At 42.2% G+C, this 21,908-nt stretch overlaps 1 protein-coding gene across 1 annotated transcript in view; it reads right to left on the minus strand.

Moving 5' to 3' along the window:
* DHFR (dihydrofolate reductase) overlaps positions 1-21,908 on the minus strand; it is an 81,985-nt gene that overhangs the window by 20,398 nt on the left and 39,679 nt on the right. Inside the window, exon 4 of the mRNA XM_073624436.1 lies at positions 12,856-12,982. Within this exon, the coding sequence (XP_073480537.1) occupies positions 12,856-12,982 (127 nt within the window). The remainder of the gene's footprint in view (positions 1-12,855; positions 12,983-21,908) is intronic.

A 21,908-nucleotide genomic window follows, 5' to 3' on the forward strand; every position in this document is an offset into this window, starting at 1 on the left:
GGACTTTTTGGCCATAATTACAAAAGATATGTTTGGTGCAAAAACACTGCGCATCACCAAAAGAACACCAAACCCACCATGAAGCATGGTGGTGGCAGCATCATGCTTTGGGGCTGTTTTTCTTCAGCTGGAACATGGGCCTTAGTCAAGGTAGAGGGAATTATGAGCAGTTCCAAATAGTCAATATTGGCAAAAAACCTTCAGGCTTTTGCTAGAAAGCTGAACATGAAGAGGAACTTCATCTTTCAGCATAATAACGACCCAAAGCATACATACAAATCAATAAAGGAATGGCTTCACTAGAAGAAGATTAACGTTTTGGAACGTCCTAGCCAGAGCCCAGAACTGAATCTGATTTGAAAATTTGTGGGTTCTGAATAGGGCTGTGCACAGGAGATGCCCTCGCAATCTGATAGATTTTGAGTGTTTTTGCAAAGAAGAGTGGGCAAACATTGCCAAGTCAAGATGTGCCATGGTGATAGACTCATACCCAAAAAGACTGAACGCTGCAATAAAATCAAAAAGGTGCTTCAACAAAGTATTAGTTTAAGGGTGTGCACGCTTGTGCAATTATATTTTATTTTTTTTACTTGCCTCCACCTAAAAGATCTCAGTTTGTTATTAAACTGAGTTGTACAGTTTATAGGTCACATTAAAAAGGTGGAAAAAGTTCTGAAATGATTTATGCAACGGACCTCCGTCCTCAACAGGACTATGTCCGCCGTAAATGCTGTCCGGTACCACACAATCCAAGACCCTTTAGCCCACCTAGTCACTAGCCGTAACTCAGTGTAGAGTGAAAAACATCAGACTCTTTATTCAAGCACATGTAACAGATATACAACTCAAGGTCACGGGACTACGTCCTGTTGTGACGAAACGACGTAGGGAGGAGGAGCTACGTCCCGACGACACCGCGATTCGAACACCGGGAAGACACGGATTGTCTTGGAGCCGGCCGGCTTTTCTATATGCTCTTATACACAACTGATTTTGTAAGTGCAATCTATACCTTTTTATTCAATAAAACGTTGGATTTTATGCTATGTGGAGCTCTTTATCTCTTTTATGGGGACACATCCTATCCATTGTGATGTGATTGGTGGAGAGAGTTCCTGGATTCGGATAACAAGTGCCTGTTGTGCAGATCCCTGGCTGGGGTTGTAGCCATCCGCCCTTTCAGGTCTCCTATAACTAAGAGACCAATTTTTTCTGGTAAGAGGCAGCAGTTTTTGAAAGGTGGAGGTCTGTCTATGCACCCTATTCACTGCAGCAAGTTTTGGTTCCAGTATTCACTCAGCACTTGGGGACACTTATTTTGTATGTGTGCTACAAAGCATGTACGGACTATAATCATTATTGTTTCTGTACAGCCATGGACTTTTTTTGGGTTTTATAATTTTGTTGTTTATTTATACACTGAATATCTTTTTTCTATGTTTTGGCACGGCTCTCATAGACATATATCTGCCACACTATTATACTTTGCCTTAGTGGTTTGAGGCATTCACCTGTTGTCTGCATTAAGTCACGTATTATTGAGTGTTTCTTCTTCTTTTTTTCTTTTTTTTTTTTTTACGGACATAGGAAGCAATATCGGTGTCCTATAAATTTATTTTTATTATGGTGCATTCATACACTGATTAGCATTGAAATATTTGCTCAGTGACCACTACTTATCCTCATATTTTTATGAGGCTTTTAGGCACTTGTCTGTTGCCACTCACAGTTTTTAAGCGCGACTTTTTGAATTTTATTCAAAGGTGTATAGTTAACCAGGTCCCTGGTTACCTCCACCCCTAAGTATTTAATCTTGGATACCCTAGCGAGTGGCAGTGGGGGGGGTTGTGAAGGGTTGGGGAAAACACATCTATTGGTAGTATCTGGGACTTGTCCCAATTTATACGCAGGCCAGAGTAACCCCCCATTTGTTCAATAAGTCTTAATGCTGCTTGGAGTGATGGTCCCTGATCCGCTAGGTACAATATGGGGTCATCGGCATATATTCCAATTTTATCGACTGTAGTGCCTCGGCGCAGACCCTAGATATCAAGGTGTGCTCTGACGGCAGTGGCCAGTGGTTCAGCTGCCAGCGCGTACAATAAGGGAGAGGGGGGGGGGGACACCCTTGATGAGTGCCCCTCTCTAATGGAAATTGCTCAGAGAGTGATCCATTCACAACAATTCTCGCCCTGGGTGTCTGGTATAGGAGCTGTACCCATTTTATGAAGCGTGCCCCAAACCCATAACTGTGCAGACACTCCCATAAATATGGCCATTCTACTGAAGCGAAGGCCTTAGCTGTATCTAATGCCACTACCACCCTCGTTCCATGCATATTCATATATAGTCGCCTGATGTTCATGGCTGTGTTTTTTCCCAGCTTAAAGCCCGTTTGGTCCGTGTGAATTAAAGTTAAGATGGCAGTCTACCTGCAGGAGTGAGATAGGTCTGTAGGATTCAGGGAAATGCGGGTCTTTTCCCGGTTTGGGGAGAACAATGATTTGGGCTTCCTGCATAGACTCTGGGAGTGAGTTCTGTTCAAATAGACTGGTACAATGCTTGGGAACCAGGATATCTGAGTAAGTTACATAAAATTCCAAAAGGTAGTCTGTCCATCCCTGGAGCTTTAGATTTGGCTAACTGTGCAATTGCTTCCGTAATGTCGTGTTCTGTGATGGGTGCATCAAGAAGCTCAATTTGTTCTCGATTCAGCCGGGGGAATTGTATGGAAGATAAATATGATTGAATCTCCCTTCGCGTGTTCTGGGATTTATATAGATTGCCGTAGAATTGCTTAAACTGAGCTGCCACCGGTCCTGGTTCTGTCACATTACACCCATCTGGGTTAGTGAGTGATACCACAACAGGGGGCTTATCTTCCATGTGGGCCAGAAAGGCCAGTAATCTCCCCGCCCTTTCTCCCTGTTCATACACTCTCTGCCTGCAGGAAAAAAAAACACGTCGTTTAGCCTTCTCTGTGTGTAGTTGTGTGACTAGTCAAGTCTGCAGTTTCACTCTGTCCAGGTTTTCAAGGGTTGGGCTGGAGCTATAGGCCGCTTCTAAGTCACGCAGTTTGTCAGCTGTGAGTTGAAGTATGGTGTTAGACTCTCGTTTTAGCCTATTTATTCTAGAAGACAGTATTCTACGGGCATGAATTTTAAAGTCATCCCAGCATGTGGCAAGGTTAGGGGATTCCCGTATCCTCTCCAAAAAGAAGAGCAGCTCCCTGGCAATGGAGTCATGGTCCTTAAGAAGAGATAGCCAGTGCGGGTTTAGTTGCCAACGCCTGGTGGGAGGGGCTACCCGCAAGGATGCCGTACAGATGCCTTCTTAACTTGCATAATTATTGTGCTTCTTGCTCTGTCCTTCCTGAATAATTTGATTTGTTCACTGTTTTTCTGCAAAATGTAAAATGTATGAGGTGTACTCCTTTCTTTAAAGAATGTTAAAAAAATAAATAAAAAAAAAAAAAAAAGGAAGGAAGGAAGAAGAGGAAGGATGAAGAAGTTCTCTTTACCCTGGTCTTCCAGGGAAAGGCGGTCTAACTCCTCCGGGCAGTGTGCTGGAGATATTAACGTGGAACTAAACTAAACTTGCTATAACCAAGCTGTAGCTTAAGCCACAAGGACGGCACGACCACTATATGTCATGTGGTATAACGTTCGTTCGTATTCTTTTTTTTTTTTTTTATTTAATTATATTTCCTTTGAACAAACAGATGGGAACCCTATGAGGTTTCCATTGCATCATAGTGACGGGGTCATTTGCATAGCTGATAATAGATGATGCATTAACTACACTGCCCTGGCCAGTACATAGATACACAATGTCAAACTAGATTAGGTGCCCATCGGCAGAGAATTCCTCAATCAGCTTCTGTAAAAATGAATCTGAAGGGTTTAATGCAAAGCATTAGTGGAAAATAACATCCAAATCATCCAGGTTACAACCAAGGAAGAGAGGGACAAGACTTGAGTCAATAAACTAATAATAAAAAGCACAAATCTGTGCTCAGCAGTCTACTGGTGTGAGAACACTAGCAGCTGTTCCTATTTACCACCAAAGAGAAAGGTGATGTATATTCTCTGTACAAACACCTGAAAGATGAGGCAGTAAATTGCTGTTAAACACAATGGGGCACCAGCTACATAACACATTGAGGTTGATTTACTAAAGGCAAATAGACTGTGCACTTTTGAAAGTGCAGTTGCACTCTGCAAGGACAGTTGCTCCAGAGCTTAGTAAATAATGGAGAGCTCTGCTGGCTGCCACCATTCAATCACGTGTAAGCAAAAATGCTGTTTTTGTAATTTTCCTTGCACATGATTGGATGTTGGAAGTCAGAGCTCTCCATCATTTACTAAGCTCTGGAGCAACTGCACTTTCAAAAGTGCACATTCTATTTGCCTTTAGTAAATCAACCCCAAATTACCATACACTTACTGATCACTTTGCCTAAACAGTAAAAATAACCAAGGCATGACATATTACTATGAAAAGGATGCGTGATCCCAGTAAAAGCAGACATGAAATTAAACACTGGATACAGTGAGCAAAAGATACACACCCAATTACTGCATTCAAGTTTTTTTTTTTTTTACAAGACACATGTAATTAAGATAACATAAATGCCCTTATGGATGTATGGTAATGTTAGAACGTTAACTCAAAATGAGCAGTGCAATGTGAAAGCACTTAATTTTACTGTTAAGCAAAGGATCTGCTTGGCCCAATTTACAAAATCATATTGATTTTCCAGAGTTTTAGAAGGGCTTTGCTACGGTCTACTACTGACTCTTCAGATAAGCATCACTTCTTAATGGTGGGTATTGCTCTTTTGCTACCCAGGTTATTTCAACCAACCTTACAGCAGCTTTAGAATCGACCGATGCCGATATGAAATGTCATTCATACATTTGTCCCATATGCAAGTTGGGGTGGAACAGAAAGAGGTGGGCCTTTGCGTGTCCTTGGCATCTGCACACTTATTACATTTTTGACATTTCACAGTATAGCTCCAATACAGACGTAGTTACAGACATGCACCTAAATAAAATTTGATGCATAATTTAGGTCTGTGTGGGAGCACACTGCATGTTACTAAACCCAGGACCCTGCATTCATTATATTCTGTTTTCCCACAGTACACAGAACATGGAAATGCAATAGCTTTAGTAAATATAAACTGCTAAATACCTTTTCTCATCAGCAGTTAGAGCAGTATTGCGAATTCTATCAGTGTCTTAACACTTGTAGGAGGAGTTTTATTCTCCCCCGATTGCCCTATGAGGTTGCAGGACCCCTGACCCTCTGTCTGGAAAGTGCTGATTGGCCCTGTGCTGATCACATACACTCTCCCAAATTAAGCATGTTCCGCTTCCCTCCAAGGCTCTGTTCTATCAGGAGATGGTTTGGGGATAGTGGAAGAAGGGGAGGATCAGAGAAGACACGATCAAACTGCCTTTTTACACAATGCAGAGAATTAACCCCTTAGGTTCCACAGAGTGGAACAAGCATGTTATACTGCACATACAGACTGATTTTACTGTTTTGGGTTTAGTAAGACTTTAATGAATTGAAACCTTTTTATACGCAAGCCAACGCAGCTTGCACAAATACCAGCGATAACTTTGTGGAGATTTACTATCCGACACCCTCCCAAAACCTTAAAACTGAAATCCTTTAAATCAAACCATGTTTCAGAAATAAAACCAAGTTTGAAGAAGTGCTACAAAATGACAAATCTGTGTCTCGCTGGTGATTTGTGATGCAAAACTGTTTTTGTATATAGTTTGATGTGTGCATTCAAACTGTCCGAGTTTTATCATAAAACGATTGTATTAGCATTTATTGTAAATAAAGTGCAAACATCATGTGCACTGTCCCGCCAGTGATGAGTAAATTCTGGTCCCCTGGCGTATAAAAGAAAGGGTGAATGTGTAATTAGTCAGAGCCCAGAGGCATATTATGTGAAAGTTATGAGAACAAGAATTAATCCACATTACTCTGGATCAAGAGTGAGCAAGTGAGTCATTTTGAACTCCCTGCAGGTAGCTAGTATCCATGGAAAAGTAGCTGCCCACGCGTCTCAGAGTGGAAGTGTCTGTACCATGAGATTTTTACTTTTCGGTGAAGAATTTACTGTTTCATGAAAAACATAAGCATTCACTACTTCAGAAATGTCTGGTTCCGGTCACGCTTCTATGCTTTCCTACAGTTCACCAGTAGAAAAGGGTTTGAGAGGATGTCACATTTCTCATTTCATCAATTGGCCCCTTTGGGCAAGGGCTAGGAGGGGACAAGTAACCAGGTATGAAAAGTGTCGTGAAGTAAAAGATCTTCTTAGTTTGCTTGAACTTGCAGGGATGCTGGTAGCCCTATGTCACAGGTACCCAACAACTTCCGACCAGTGGGAAGAGCCACCATGCCACACTTAACAAATATACCTGTGGTCTGGGAAGATTTTGGGACTGCACAGTTGCAGAATCCCATTTTGTAAATGCATAGAAAAATGTAGCGGCGATCAGTGGAGTACCCCTAGAATCAGTTAGCTGGAATACCCTCCATTTTGCAGCATCTCTCGACTTATGAAGCCCACACGCGGTCGGATTGTCTGACGGATTCGTCCCATCGGACCAGTCCGGTCAAAAAGTCCACCCGTGTGTACGCGGCATTAGGGGTAGAAAAACATTTTTTTCAACCCAGTATTTATACAACTGTTAAAGAGCATTGTATAGCTTGACCCAAGTGTCAAACTTATTTACCCAATCCACATTTCCAAAGTCTGCGAGAGAGAGAGAGAGAGAGAGAGAGAGAGAGAGAGAGAGAGAGAGAGAGAGAGAGAGAGAGAGAGAGAGAGAGAGAGAGAGAGAGAGAGAGAGAGAGAGAGAGAGAGAGAGAGAGAGAGAGAGAGAGAGAGAGAGAGAGAGAGAGAGAGAGACCCGGGAACAAGCCCTTCACAGAGCAGTGGCCCTCTGAGTTCTCCCTCTCTCCTCATAGACTCAGAGCCAATGGCTCCCGCTGTTGTCAATCATAGCCAGTGAGGGGGCAGGGCTAAGCTGTGCTGTGTGTATCAATGGACACAGAGCACGGCTCAGGAGTGAGCCTGCACGAGTGCCCCCATAGCAAGTGGCTTGCTATGGTGGGCACTCGGCAAGGGGAGGAGTCAGGAGTACTAGCAGGGGATGGGAGAAGAGGAGGATCAGGGCTGCTCTGAGCAAAACCACTGCACAGAGCAAGTAAGCTTGACAAGTTTGTTGTTCAAGAAAAAAAAATTTAGTTTACAAATCACCAAGTTTATAGAAAAAGAGCTGTTCCATGTGGTTTTTCTGTTCAGGTACTGCTAGGGAAGATTTGGTGGATCAAGGAATCCCTTCCATTTCAAAAAAAGTAACCAAAAAGGTTTAGTTGGTTGTTGAAAGTTACTCACCCACACAACTCTGTGTACCCCCCCGACTGATGGGCTGGTAGAATGGGTCATTAGAACCCTGAAATGTATGCTAACAAATAGTGGTGCTGACTATAGACAGTGGATTTCTGCCAAACCGGCAGGGCTCCTATGAGGGGATCAGAGAGAAAATCAGTGATGTCAACAACCAAATATACCAGCCCAGAAAAAAGGAAGCACCTCCAAATATGCCATGTTAACCCATTAAGACCCAAGAAGGATCAGGGTGCTCTATCAGCAGAAAGCGACCCTAAAAGTATCACCATTGAAAGGTATACCAACGTTTAAGACGTCAGAGACAGTCTGCTATTCTTATTCTGGAGGTGGGAACGTTTTTGCAATAGAATTACCTGACTGAACTAATGCAATTTAGCATGACACTGGGGACAAACCTCACATCAAAGTATAGTTAAGACCTCATCAGGGACCTGAAACTCTGAGAAAGCCACTTCAAAATATGTACAGAACATGTTGCCAGGGACCCATCACTGGACAGTCACATGTATACTGCACAAATTTAAGGGGTGCTCTGTGGACTCTGATGCAATATATGTGTTATCTCCATGCCTAGAGTTGGGCTTTAAACTTTATATGTATTCTTTTTTTTTTTTTTTTTTTTTTTTTTTATGTATAATAAAATGACATAAAACACTGTCCTTTTATAACCACTTCAGGGGCTCTCCTAGCTCAATTCTGATATGTACAGTCGGTGCTGGACTCCTGGCTCTCACTACATCAGAAAGGTGTCGATTATCAACATCAAGTTCAGGTTCACTTCAATACCAAAAGCTGTTAGGTGATTTGCAAATATGTACATGTCAAAGTAATTAGGCCGGGTTCACTTTTATTCATCAAACAGTACTGGTATCCTCAAAGGAACATACGTGGCTGGGGAGTAGGGAGCACCACTCCTTAGAGTTCATTGCCTTTATGGTAAACCACTGGTATACCAGTCAAAGCCAGTCAAAGTCCACCTCATGCATTCCACATCGCAAAGTAAAAAGTAACACATCCCATGCCACATGGAATGGCTGCCCCCTATTTGTATTCAAGAACATCTTTAGGGCCTAAAGTTTTTGCCTCTGTAGTATTGGTTTCCAGCTGCTATCAAAAAAAAAAAAAACAAACACAAAAAACAAAAAAACAAAAACAAAAAACACCAGCGCTTGATTTCAGTCTTTAGCAGTGTTCATTTACCCCAACACTCTGTTCCAAGTGCCACCAGAATAGAGAGCGAGGGGAAAATCTTCCCAGTAGAGAAGCAAATGGAAATAGAAACCCTTGCTTACACCATTTATAATTTTACATCTATTTTTGGCAGACCTACTTTAATGCCAGTTGCTTAGATCACAGAATTGTCTAGTAGGTCATCTGACTGATGGATGCACAGACAGAGATTGTTCTGCATTTAATGAAAATATGTTATTGCCGTTTAGCTAACTCCCTATGCTGCATACTTTGTGTGTGGCCAGGACTGCAAACTTTTTTATGAAATACCAATAGATGAGTGTAGCGTTTTATTTACTCCCCCAGGCTCCTCAGAAATAGTGCAATGAAAGGAGTCCAAGAACCATCCACAAAAATAATACGGACAGTTGTGGGAGGAGGTCTACTTTAATTGAAGACTTTTTTTATTATTTGTGAATAAGAAAAGCCTAGGAGGTCATCTTGCTTATGATATTTTCTGGAGGCCGTTTCACACTGAGCTTATTAGTTTCATAGAAAAGAGCAGATGTGGGGCTGAGAAGCTGAGCAAGAGCTGAAAGTGTGCTACAAGGAAGATGCCTATTTAGATCAAAAGGCTTAAAAAGGAGAACAAAAAGTACAGGATAACAATTTGTGTAAAAGGTATCATTTTATAGAAATGTGAATATCGCTAGAAAATTCAGTCATTTAGAGAGCTTTGTTACTGACGATGTTCAGTCATGCAGCCATAAAATAATCCTGTAAACAGTCATCAAATGTGATAATTGAAGACAGTAGCGTGTAACATCTTCATGAAGGCAGACTTTACCTCTATAGATTTGCACTTCTCACCAGCACTATCTTCCATGCCCAGGTTGAAGTATCAAGCGACCCCTTCCTGTGAACCCAGGCTGTCATGGACACGCTGCCTAGGGGGGGTGCTCTTTTCTCCAGCCTGGGCTCACAGTCAGGGCAGGACTTAGGGTAGTGGGGGCCCCTGGGCTCGAGTCACTTTTGGGTCCTATCTTCTATACATTACTTTAAACCTTTAGTTTTCTTTTAAGCGCGCCACTCTGATACAGTTTGTCCACCATTACATCACTGTCTAATGCAGACAGGTTTTCTCAACGGCAGTAAACGAGGCACTACGTAACTGCCAATAACCAATCAAACCTCAAGGAAAAAAAAAAGAGTTTAAGGAATTTTAAGGAAACAAAAACCATTTAAATGCTCACCAATGCAGCCTTGCACAGCGTCCATCTGCATGCTTGCCCAGTGACATTTGCAGCCTTGCCCAGTGACATTTGCAGTCTTCATCTGCAGCCTTATCAGTGTCCATCTGCAGCCTTGTCCATGTCATTTGCAGCCTTGCCCAGGCTGCAGTTAAACTGCAGTGACTTGTCAGTGTCACTGCAGTTTAAATAAGGCGCCGCCGAGATACACAGAGCCGGTCCTGTGTATCTCGGCTCCTGTTGGCTTTTCTTGGCTCCTCTCGCAGTCCCACCCTATGATGGGCATAACACAGGTCCAATGGCGGGACTGGGCATGACGGAGCGGAGCCGAGCGCCGCCGATATACATACATAGCCGAGTGTACTCCACTCAGTCACGCCCAGTCCCTGTGTTATGTCCATCATACGGCGGGACTAGGCGTGACTGTAAGCAGAACTAGCCGAGTATAGCCGAGTACACTCGGCTGGGGCCCGCGGGGCCCTGTATTGGACGGGGCCCATGGGCTTGAGCCCAGTCAAGCCCAATGGCAAGTCTGGCCCTGCTCACAGTAATGCTGCATTCACACATCATTGCATTAGCACTGTACAGAGCAACAGTAACGATCGATTACTGCCACCTCTAGGCAAAGAAAGGAAGGACCTGGGACATCACAGGACCAGCCAAAAGAATTAAAAAAGGTATGTATTTAAAGTGAAGATCGACCCAAAAGGAGAAGTTCCGCTACTCGTCCCCTGCTCCTCTTGAAGAGCTGGCACTTTTGAGGAGCAATGTATTAAGGTGAAAAACCTTGAGGGTTTACAGCCCCTTTAAACTAGGTACTCTAGGTGCTGTCCCCACAGAAAGCCCATTCAACCACTAGATGGTGCTCCTCCTTGAGGTTGCATCATTTTGGCAGGCTGGAGTTTAGGGCAACAGTACTGCTGCCCTGAACCATGCATACACATGACTGTCATTTAGTGCAGCAATAACGGAACATTCGTTGCTATACAAGGAGGGGAAGGAACTGACTTTTTTTTTTTCAAATAACAAACATTTTAAAAACTTACCTGCTCTATTTTAATGGTTTTGCTCAGAGTAGCCCTAATCCTTCTCTTCTGGGGTCCCCTCCAATGCATCTGGCTCCTCCCCCTTGCCAAGTGCCCCAATTGCAAACCGCTTGCTATGAGGGCACTCATGCAGGCCTGATTCTGAGCCATGTTGTGCTCTCAGGCACTACGCTAGATCAAGATCAGGCTCAGGTAAGTATAAGGGGGAGCTGCACACAGAAGGTTTTTTATCCTAATGCATTAACCACTTCAGCCTCAGGAGGATTTACCCCCTTAATGACCAGGCCATTTCCTGCGATAAAAATCCCAATAAGCGTATATTGATTGGTTTGCGCAGAAGTTATAGCCTCTACAAAATAGGGGATAGATTTAGGGACTTTATTTTTTTAATCGTTTTTTTTTCTGGTAATGGTGGCGATCTGCGGTTTTTAGCGGGACTGTGACACTTTTTGGGGACCAGTGACACCAATACAGTGATTAGTGCTAAAAAAAAAAACAAAAAAAAACCAAAAAAAAAAAAAAAAATGCAGTAATCAATGTAGCCGATCTCAGTGTTGTCTCCTGTCAGTATGAGGATCCGCCTGGTTTACATAGGCAGATCCCCGTTCTGCCTCTCCGCGCGAGCCCACAGTATCTCATGCACGAAACGACATACAGGTACGTCGTTTCGCGCAGTCGGGGCCGCCCTGCCGCAGTATATGTTCCGTGGGCAGTCCGGAAGTAGTTAATGTAAGAAAAAAAAAAACCTTAAGGCTTTAGAACCATTTTAATGAATGTAACTTTTTTTTTTAAAGTGGAATTAAAGGCAAAGTAAAAAAATTACATATCACGCAGTTTGTCACCAACATTAACGAAAGTAGTCTTGGTTTTACAGTCCCCCCTATAATTTTTTTTAGCTGTTGATCCTGCTGCTGCTTTTCAACTTTTTTACAGACCAAGCTGCAGCAAAAGATAAAGCAAGAGGGTTTAGACCAGGGGCCTCCAAACTTTCTAAACAAAGGGCGAGTTTACCGTCCTTCAGACTTTAGGGGGGGGGGGGGGGGGGGGACGACTGTGGCTAGCGAGAGTACAAAATGGTACAGATGTCAGTGGGACTAGACCATGTCCCTTCTTTGGTGTCAGTGGGAGGAATGGCACCTTATCGTTGGTGTCACTGGGAGGAATTTTGTGCCCCATCTTTGGTGTCATTGGGAGGAATTGTGCCCCTCTATTTGTGTCAGTGGAGGAAATGATGCCCCATTGTTGGAATCAGTGGACGAAACAGTGCCAGATAAACGGAAGCAAAAAGGCTGCATCTAGCCCCTGGGCCGCAGTTTGGAGACCACTGGTTTAGAAAAATCATTCAACACTAGCAAGGGTGCTTTACAATGGTCAGTTTTTATTTAGGTAAACCTTTATCTGAAAAAAAAAAAAATATGGTTTCTGTAATTTTTTTAACTGGCATTAGGCTTTAAATTTGTTAGTTACCTGTGTACAATCCATCAAAATCTACTAGTCCATCAAACACTACCTGATCCAGACAGTGCTGCTGTCCAAGTGTGTCTCCTTCGCTTCTCCATAGAGTAACCCTAAGACAATCACGGAGGAATTTTCTCTCCGGCAACCTACGCGCCGGGAGAACACAGCGATTATTGCTAGCAGCTATAACAGTCGCTAACAATCGCATGTAAAAATCAGATAAGCTGGTTGTACTCTCAAGTTGATCAAATTGGGTACATTAAGCCTGCCCAAGCATGGTTCAAATCTCGACCAGTTGCCGCTGAACCAGCAGAGATTCGAACAGTCTATGGCCGGCTTAAATGTGTTACTGGCAAAACTGAACCAGATTTTGCACTCTCCAGTTTTAGTAAATCAGTCATTTTGTAATGCACAGCTCATGATTCTGTAACTGCTTGATATTTTACATTACAGTGCACTTGATTAAATGGTATGAGACATTTACCTTATACAAAGAGCTTCCCCCAATGATCCAGATTAGATCGATCTTCTCTTTCATTTCTGGTGTCTTCAGAAGGTGAACAGCCTCATCTAAACTCTTGGCTAGATAATGAGCACCATTTGGAGGTTCACTGTAAAGTAGTAAGAAAAGGCTTTTTTAAAAAGAAAACATCAAATTTTTGCATAAACTGAAATGCAAATCTTAATGCTCACTTCTGTCATATAGCTTCTAAATAAAATTATTCCAACAGCGAGCACTATGATTTGTCCTTCTATTTGAGCTATTGTTGTTTGTAGCCACTCTGATTACTTTTACTTACAAAGAGAAATTACTGGCAGAGAAGAACAACAGGATTATGGTTGTAGCTACAACCATAATCCTGGTATAACCAACTCAATGCAAGGCTGTATTTATACGTACAGCAGTATTGAGATGGGTAAGGTGCAGGCATTAGGGAAAGGGGACTGTGTCAACATCTACATTTCGGTGCCCCTTGTGATCCTTGGGGATCATAGACTCTTTGAAATCTCTTGAATGAACAATGCACGGCTGTCACTATTAATTGTATATAGCCCCTTTTGTAAATTGTTTTCCAACCTTATTTTAATCATGTTTTTCTATTAATAAATTGTTACATTATAATCATACCTTTTGCCTAATCCTTGGTTACCGAGATAGTCCAACCCTCTCCATTTTTGCCAGGGGCATGTTTGGGGCTCTCTTTAATAGCTTCTCTTAGTAGATAGAAGAGGTCTCTCACTTATGGAAAATACTGAGGCTATGTAGGAGCGGTAAGGGTTATATGGGAGATGTGCCAGCAGCTTTTTTTTTTTTTTTTTTTTTTGAAGGTAGCTGTATATATTAAATATAATATAATACAGTTGTAAGAATTTAACCTTTTCCTCCTTTCATTAAAAATATGAAATAAATTTTACATTCACTAACAAACATTTTTTGTTTTCACCTCCAACTACTGTTTTTTCTGCTTCCTGGTTGAGTGAGGCACTGGTGATGCAACCCTGACCACACAGCTGCATCCTGGGAAGCTCCGGTCATATGTTCCAGCAAGCAGACCCAGAGATCCAGGATGTAAAGGGAGATGGAATATTTTGTCCTTAACACAGAACTAAAAACTCTTTCAATTAACATGAACTATTTTTAATTACACTTACACTGCTAGCATTAGTAAATAGATAGGGAGGTGTATTGTATTGATAATAATGTAGTCACACACCCCCATGAGTCTTCATTGGCATTTTTCCCTTTCATCTGGGGGACGGGTTTTGCCAGGTAAGTACACCCTTCTCCCTGCATGCCTGAGCAAAGGGCAGATGTATTCCAGGAAGTAAATGCTACATGCATCATATCTGCCCTCACTTAAAGATGGCCATGACTAGAAATGCTAGAGTGTGTTTTTTTTTTAAAGCGATTTCTCAACAAAATAAAGCATGGAGACACGGATGGGTGAATTTGCTTAGAATATAAAAACAAATTAAATAGCGTTTTGAGTTTGGAGGTGCTCAGACACCGTTCAGTTCCACTTTAAATGAAAATGACCAGCATGAGAATATTGAGGAATAGTCTTAATAAGGTATGCAAAGAATAAAAAGTCTGCAATTATCAACAAGCACTTGTTTGTAGGCAGCCATTACTAAACAATTCTAAAAAGTGCCGCTGTCGGAATTTTTAGGCTAAGGGTTCATTTCCTGTTTAAAAAAAATCTAGTGCCCTGAAGTGTATGATCAGGAAAAAAAAATAAATTTGCAAAGAATAGATTTTATAATTGCAACAATGTATGTTATTCATGAATAAAGCTTGAACTCCTAATCTTCTCTATTCAACTATCAGAGGTTTGCACTACCCAATGTATACCGAACTCTAAACTCTTTCTACATGGTTACTATGGCGATAGCGTATGTATGATCTTTCACTCTGGAGACATAAAACAGACAGCCAAGGCCGCATGTAGCAGCAGCAAAAGCTTTTCAGAACGCATAGATCTCAATGGATTCTGACACCCTGAAACTATTAAGTATACAAATGAGCACAAAAATATAATGCAGAATGTAAAGGGTTGAACAAGGATTTATATGAAGGCAAATTCTCCCGTCAATTGCTCAGATTGTTAGCTAAACTGTTTTACTCTCTTATACTGGTAAAAAGCCAACAACATTAATTCCTATATATTGAAATAAAAACGCTTTCTTCAAATGTTTAATTCAAATAACGTGTTTACAGACTAAATTACTGCACAACCAATGACCCTCGAGTCTTGTCATTCAAAAAAGGTCATCATTGCACAATGTACTGTACATAAAAATTAATTATATGCATTAGGGTTGCACCGATACCACTTTAAGACCGAGTACAACTACCGATACTTCTCCCCCCCAGTACTCACCGATACCCAATATTTTTTTTTAATGTCAAGTTATAGTGGCACTTTTTTTTTTTTTTATAAACCCTGTTGGGGGGGGGGGGCGCGAGACCCCTGACATCTCCCCTTTGAGACAGGGAAAGGGACTGGAGGACACAGATTCCCCAGTCCCTTTCTCTGCAGCCTCAGCTGCACTGAATATGAATGGACAGGGGACAGAGGCTCCTGTCCATTCATAAACTGAAGCATCATAAACACAGTTTACGATGCTCAGTTATGAATGGAGAGTGTCAGTGTTTGTCCATTCGGAAAAGGAAGGAGCTGGTAAATTACATATATACCGGCTCCTTCCTCCGCTCTCCATTCTGACAGATCTGGGACAGAGGAGGGCGGAGGAGCAGAGAGGGGGACCGGAGAAGGACACGGGGAACCGGAGGAACGCAGGGAGGAGGAAACGGGGGAACCGGAGGAAGCCATACAGGGAGATCGGTGATTTTAACTCCCCCACCGCTGCGCCAATCGTCCCTGACTGTCCAGGTATTGGATCAAGCATTGGAGCATTTGCATGAGTACCGCTACTCATGCAAATGCTTGGTATCGGTGCAACCCTAATATGCATCATGTTGACTGTTTGAAACAAAAGTAAACATATTGGGAAGGAGATGGAGATCTAAGGACTATTAAAGAAAAAAAAAAAAAAGAAGAAGGGGAAGAAAAAAGGAAAGCAAGAAGGCATGTGAAAAAAAAAAAAAAAAAAAAAAAAAAATTCTACATACAATATATCATACAAACCATATGCATGAGTTGTGACCCTTATAGCACATTATGCTGAGATTTTAAATGGTCAGACTACCTGGAAACTTTTGATACTGCTACAGGTTGACTCCAGTAAGTAGAGACATCCAGTGGCTGCTTATATTTCCCTGGATAATCCAGGGAAAAACCCATAGCTGTTTAACTAACACTAAAACAAATGTGATTTTTGTTTTGCCTTGGAGTATATCACAGGACAACCTTTAGGGAATACTATAGTGGCAAAAAAGGCAGAAATCACTTGTCAGGCATAATCCCTCTCAGCTACTGTAGGTACAGTTTTGTATCAGGCTATGAACAACATAGGAAAAGGTATGGGATCCCTGCGTCCTGTTTTGTACTCAAGGAAAAAGGATTTTTACTGGTAAACCAAAAATCTAAATTTCTTTATCAATATCCCAGGACACAGGGCATCTTCATATCCATTATGCTAGGGATGTCCCAAAGCACTAAAGAGGAGGAAAGGGCAATACAGCATCAAGCCAACAGGCCCCAAAAACCAAAACCACAATAGGTTAGAACGTCAAAACAGCCGTTTGCAAGACCCTTCCCTCCTGAAGAAAGCATCCACAGGAGGTCAGAACATCTACCTGGTAGTATTTAGTAAAGGTATAAATGGAAGACCAAGTAGAAGCCTATACAAACTTGAGCTACTGCTTGATGTTGAACAGCCCAGGAAGCACCGACACTCTGAGTGGATTGAGTCCTTACAGGGATCAGCGGAACCATTTCCTGAGAAATAATCTCATGGATTCACGTAGAATCTGTAGATCTTGAAACTGCTGGTCCCTTCCTCAGTCAGAAAGAACAAACAGAATCAATTTGTCAAAATCAACAGTAGGCAAGGCAAATCTTTTAATGCACAAACCACATCCAAGATATGAAACGCTCCATCTTCTGTCATCTGAGGATAAAGGACAGAAAGAAGGCAAAACAATATCCTGGTTGAAGGAAGAAATCAGCTTAGGCAAAAAAAGACAACTGAGGTTGTAAGTCCAACTTATCTTGCCCATTCTTTATATCTACTGACAACAGATAGATAATCCCCCCTACTAGAAGAAGGTGACCACTGACCTTATAGATTCCATTCTGAGGTTTTGTACATGAAGGAGCTTGACCCTTGAGATCCAGAATAGGTCAAATGCCATTTGGCTTTGGCAATGCAAAGAGATTTGAGAAGAAACTGCAGAACTTGTGTCCCCCTGGGGACTAAACAAATAATTATGTGCAGACAGGCAATCAAGTGCCTGAAAAAGATTTTTTTTTTTTTGTAGGTTCAACAAAAAATCTGAGAACATGAAACACGAAAAGGGAAGGCTCAGAAGTTACAGCTTGTAACCTCGAGTTTCTACGTTGTAGACCCATTTGTCCACAATCTCTCTGAGCCGAATGTCTGAAGGCCAGTAATAGGGCCCCCCACCTTTTAAATGGGAGGAGGTTTTGCCCCAAGCTGGTTTTGAGGTCCATGGCTAGTTGCGGAATTCATTATTAGGCCTAGGCTTACAGCCAGAGGCCTGTGGATGAAAGCAATGCTTTTTGGAAGTACAGTAGAGGGAGGGATAGACTTCTGCACCAGACTTTGCTTTCTTCTTAAACGGTTATAGCATACTCTTACCCACAGTTACCTTTTGGATGTAATGATCCAAGACAGGACCAAATCCTCCCCTTGCTGGTAGGTGTTTAACCTGCTTCTAACAAGGCAGCTCAGCTGACCCACTTCAGGACCACAATACGTATACATACACGTTGAAATGGTTTCCAGGGTTTATGGCTAAACCCATCAGCCATAACGCCAGTATTTTTTTTTTCTCTCTCTCATAAAATGATCTGAGCAGCCGATTAGCCACTGGATTGCTTTTAGAAATCGGCAGGAGGGGTCATTCTCCCCCCCCCCCCCCCCAGCCAATGTTTCTCGGGCTTACCGTTCTTACCGAAACGATCCAACGGTTCGAGCAGCTGCACACAGAAGTGAGGCGAGACCAAACCTCTGATCTAGGAGGACCAGAGCGACATCATGACGTCACTTCCGGTCCAAGGCAGAAATAAACAATTAAAAAAAAAAAAAAAAAAAAAAAAAAAAAGCATTAGATTAATGTTTTTTTTTCCGCTTTGTGAACCGACGCTTTCAAAAAGGTATGTTTCCATACAGAGGATATGTCATCCCTTTTTTCTATCACAAGGGATGTTTACACTCCTTGTGATAGAAATAAAAGTGATCAAATCAAATCTTAAAGTGGTTGTAAAACCTTCCATATACCCAGTGAAGTGACTGGCCCCAGGTGATACAAAGATTAACTAAATCCTCTTACATACAGTATCTCACATTTCTTAAATATTTTATTATATCGTTTAATGTGACAACACTGAAAAAATTATACTTTGCTACAATGTAAAAGTAGTGGGTGTACAGGCTGTATAACAGTGTAAATTTGCTGTCCCCTCAAAATAACTCAACACACAGGTCTCAGGTGTGAATGGAGAGTAGGTATGTTAAATTAGGTGTTATCGCTCTCACTCTCTCAAACTGGTCACTGGAAGTTCAACATGGCACCTCATGGCAAAGAACTCTCTGAGGATCTGAAAAAAAAATTTAATTGTTGCTCAACATAAAGATAGCCTAGGCTATAAGAAGATTGCCAAGAAACTGAGCTGCAGCATGGTGGCAAAGACCATACAGTGGTTTAATGCCAGCATTGCTGCAAAGGTTGAAGGGGTGGGGGTCCGACTGTTGGTGCTCAGATGATATGCTGCACGCTGCATCAAATTGGTCTGCATGGCTGTCGTCCCAGAAGGAAGCCTCTTCTAAAGATCATGCACAAGAAAGCCCGCAAACAGTTTGCTTAAGACAAGCAGACTAAGGACATGGATTACTGGAACCATGTCCTGTGGTCTGATGAGACCAAGATAAACTTATTTGGTTCAGATGGTCTTAAGTGTGTGTGACGGCAACCAGGTGAGCATTACAAAGACAAGTTTGTCTTGCCTACAGTCAAGTATGGTGGTGGGAGTGTCATGGTCTGGGGCTGCAAGAGTGCTGCCGGATCTGGGGAGCTACAGTTCATCGAGGGAACAATGAATGCCAACATATACTGTGACATACTGAAGCAGAGAATGATCCCCTGCCCTTCGGAGGCTGGGCTGCTAGGCAGTATTCCAACATTATAATGACCCCAAACACACCTTCAAGACGACCACTGCCTTGCTAAAGAAGTTGGTAACAGTGATGGACCGACCAAGCATGTCTCCAGACCTAAACCCTATTGAGCATCTGTGGGGTATCCTCAAAGCGGAAGGTGGAGGAGCGCAAGGTCCTCAACATCCACCAGCTCCGTGATGTCGTCATGGAGGAGTGGAAGAGGACTTCAGTGGCAACATGTGAAGCTCTGATGAACACCATGCCCAAGAGGGCTAAGGCAGTGCTGGAAAATAATGGTGGCCACACAAAATATTGACACTTTGGGCCCAATTTGGACATTTTCACTTAGGGGTGTACTCACTTTTGTTGCAAGACATTAATGGTTGTGTGTTGAGTTATTTTGCGTGGGACAGCAAATTTACACTGTTATACAAGCTGTAAACTCACTACTTTACATTGTAGCAAAGTGTAAAAATGAAAAAATATAATAAAATATTTACAATAATGTGAGGGGTGTACTCACTTTTGTGAAATACTGTAAGTTGTACCCATCTATGTGAAGTCTTCTCTTCTCTACATCCGATCCTGAATCTCTCCTTTTCCCCCTCAGTTCTGTATTTGGAATGAGCAGTGCCTTAGCTGTGATGATATGCATGCTACAAATCTCATATTCCATAGTCCCTAGTCCACCTCAGGATCGAGAGAGAGGGTGGCTAACTTCCCAAATGCAGTGGAACCATGGAGAAAGAACACAGATACCCTCTAACATGAAGTCCTCGTTTAGACCTGCAATAAAGGGGCGGTAAAACCCCTCAGTTGAGGCCCCTAAACTGCTCCCTCTGCCTCTGCTGAGGCAGCGCCTAGGGGTGTAAACATGCCACGGTGCTTTGCAGCAAGAATTTTATAGTTGATCGTGACCCATCCACTGAGATTTGGATGAGAGTGAGAGCACTGAAAAAAGGTACTTTTGTGAGTTAGGAATACATACAGTACTTTATTTTTTTAACCAGAGTGGCACTTTAAAGTTAAAGTGTTTGTTACCCTTAAAAAAAAAAAAAAAAAAAAAAGGAGGGAGGGAAGAAGGGGGACCCTGTTCCTTTAACCACTTGCCCATTGGGCACTTAAACCCCATTCCTAACCAGACCAATTTTCAGCTTTCGGTGCTCTCACATTTTGAATGACAAATACTCAGTTATGCAACACCTTACTCAAATGAAGTTTTTTGTCCTTTTTTTCACACAAATAGAGCTTTCTTTTGGTGGCATTTGATCACCTTTGGGTTTTTAATTTATTGTGCTATAAATGAGAAAAAGACCGAAAACTTTGTTAAAAAAAAAATAAATTTTTCTTTGTTTTTGTTATAAAATTTTGCAAATTAGTAATTTTTCTTCCTAAATTTTGGCCAAACTTTATACTGCTACATATCTTTGGTAAATGTAACCCAAACCCATGTATATTATTTGGTTTTTGTGCAAGTTAGAGTCTACAATCGAATCTATGGTGTCAATAATTGAAAATTTCTCACACCTGATGCACTGGTGGCCCATCTCATTTCTTGAGACCCTAACAAGCCAGGAAAGTACAATTACTGCTCAAATGACCCCTTTTTGCAAAGTAGACATTCCAAAGTATTTAGTAAGAGGCATAGTGAGTTTTTGGAAGTTGTCATTTTTTCCCACAATTCTTTGCAAAATGAAGATTTTTTTTTTTTCCACAAAATTTTCATATTAAAACAGGTTATTTCTCACAGGCAGCAAATGCATACCACAAATACACCCCAAAACACATTCTACTACTCCTCCTGAGTATGGAGATACCACATGTGTGAGACTTTTACACAGCCCCAACATGCAGAGAGCACCATCAGGCGTTCTAGGGACATAAACTACACATATCATTTCTTGACTACCTCTTGAACTTTTGAAGGCTCTGGGGCACCAGGACAATGGAAACGCCCAAAAAAAGACCACATTTTGGAAAGCAAACACCCCAACCTATATTCTATGAGGCATAATGGAAAATGTGAAAAGAAAATAAAACACACACATTTTTTTTTTTTTTTACAAAGTCCATTTTTTTACAATATTTCTAACACACAGCATGTAGATAGCCAAAATTACACCCCAAAATGTATTCTGCTACTCATCCTGGGTATAACGATGCCACATGTGAGACTTTTTACACAACCAGGCCACATACAGAGGCCCAACATGCAGGGAGCACCATCAGGTGTTCTAGGGACATAAATTTCAAATCTAAATTTGACCACCTATTACACTATTGTGACGCACTGTAGTGCCACTGATGGGCACTGTAGTGGCATGGATGGAGCACAGATGAGAACTGATGTGGTATGGATGAGCTGTGGATGGAAATCGCTGAGCCATAGATGGATAGACGAGTAGGGATGGATAGACGAGCATAGAAGGCATGGCTGAGCATGCATGGATGGATGGCATGGCTGAGGCAAGAATGGGCACAGAGCAGTGCTGTGGGCACTACAGATACAGCCCACAGCGTTGCTGCACCCGATCTCTTCCCCTCTCCTCTCCCACCGTACCGATCAGTATGGAGAGGGAAGAGATGAACTGGCATGTGCCGGCTTGCTTACAAGTGTGATCGCTCCGTCATCACGTGGTAAAGGGCCTCTGCCATCGGCCCTATATCGTGATCTGTGATGTGCCAGGTCCCCCAGACCCGGTGGTCACAGATATTCCCGGGTACGCGATT

This window comes from Aquarana catesbeiana, linkage group LG01 (assembly GCF_042186555.1).
Source record: "Aquarana catesbeiana isolate 2022-GZ linkage group LG01, ASM4218655v1, whole genome shotgun sequence".
Lineage (NCBI taxonomy): Eukaryota > Metazoa > Chordata > Amphibia > Anura > Ranidae > Aquarana > Aquarana catesbeiana.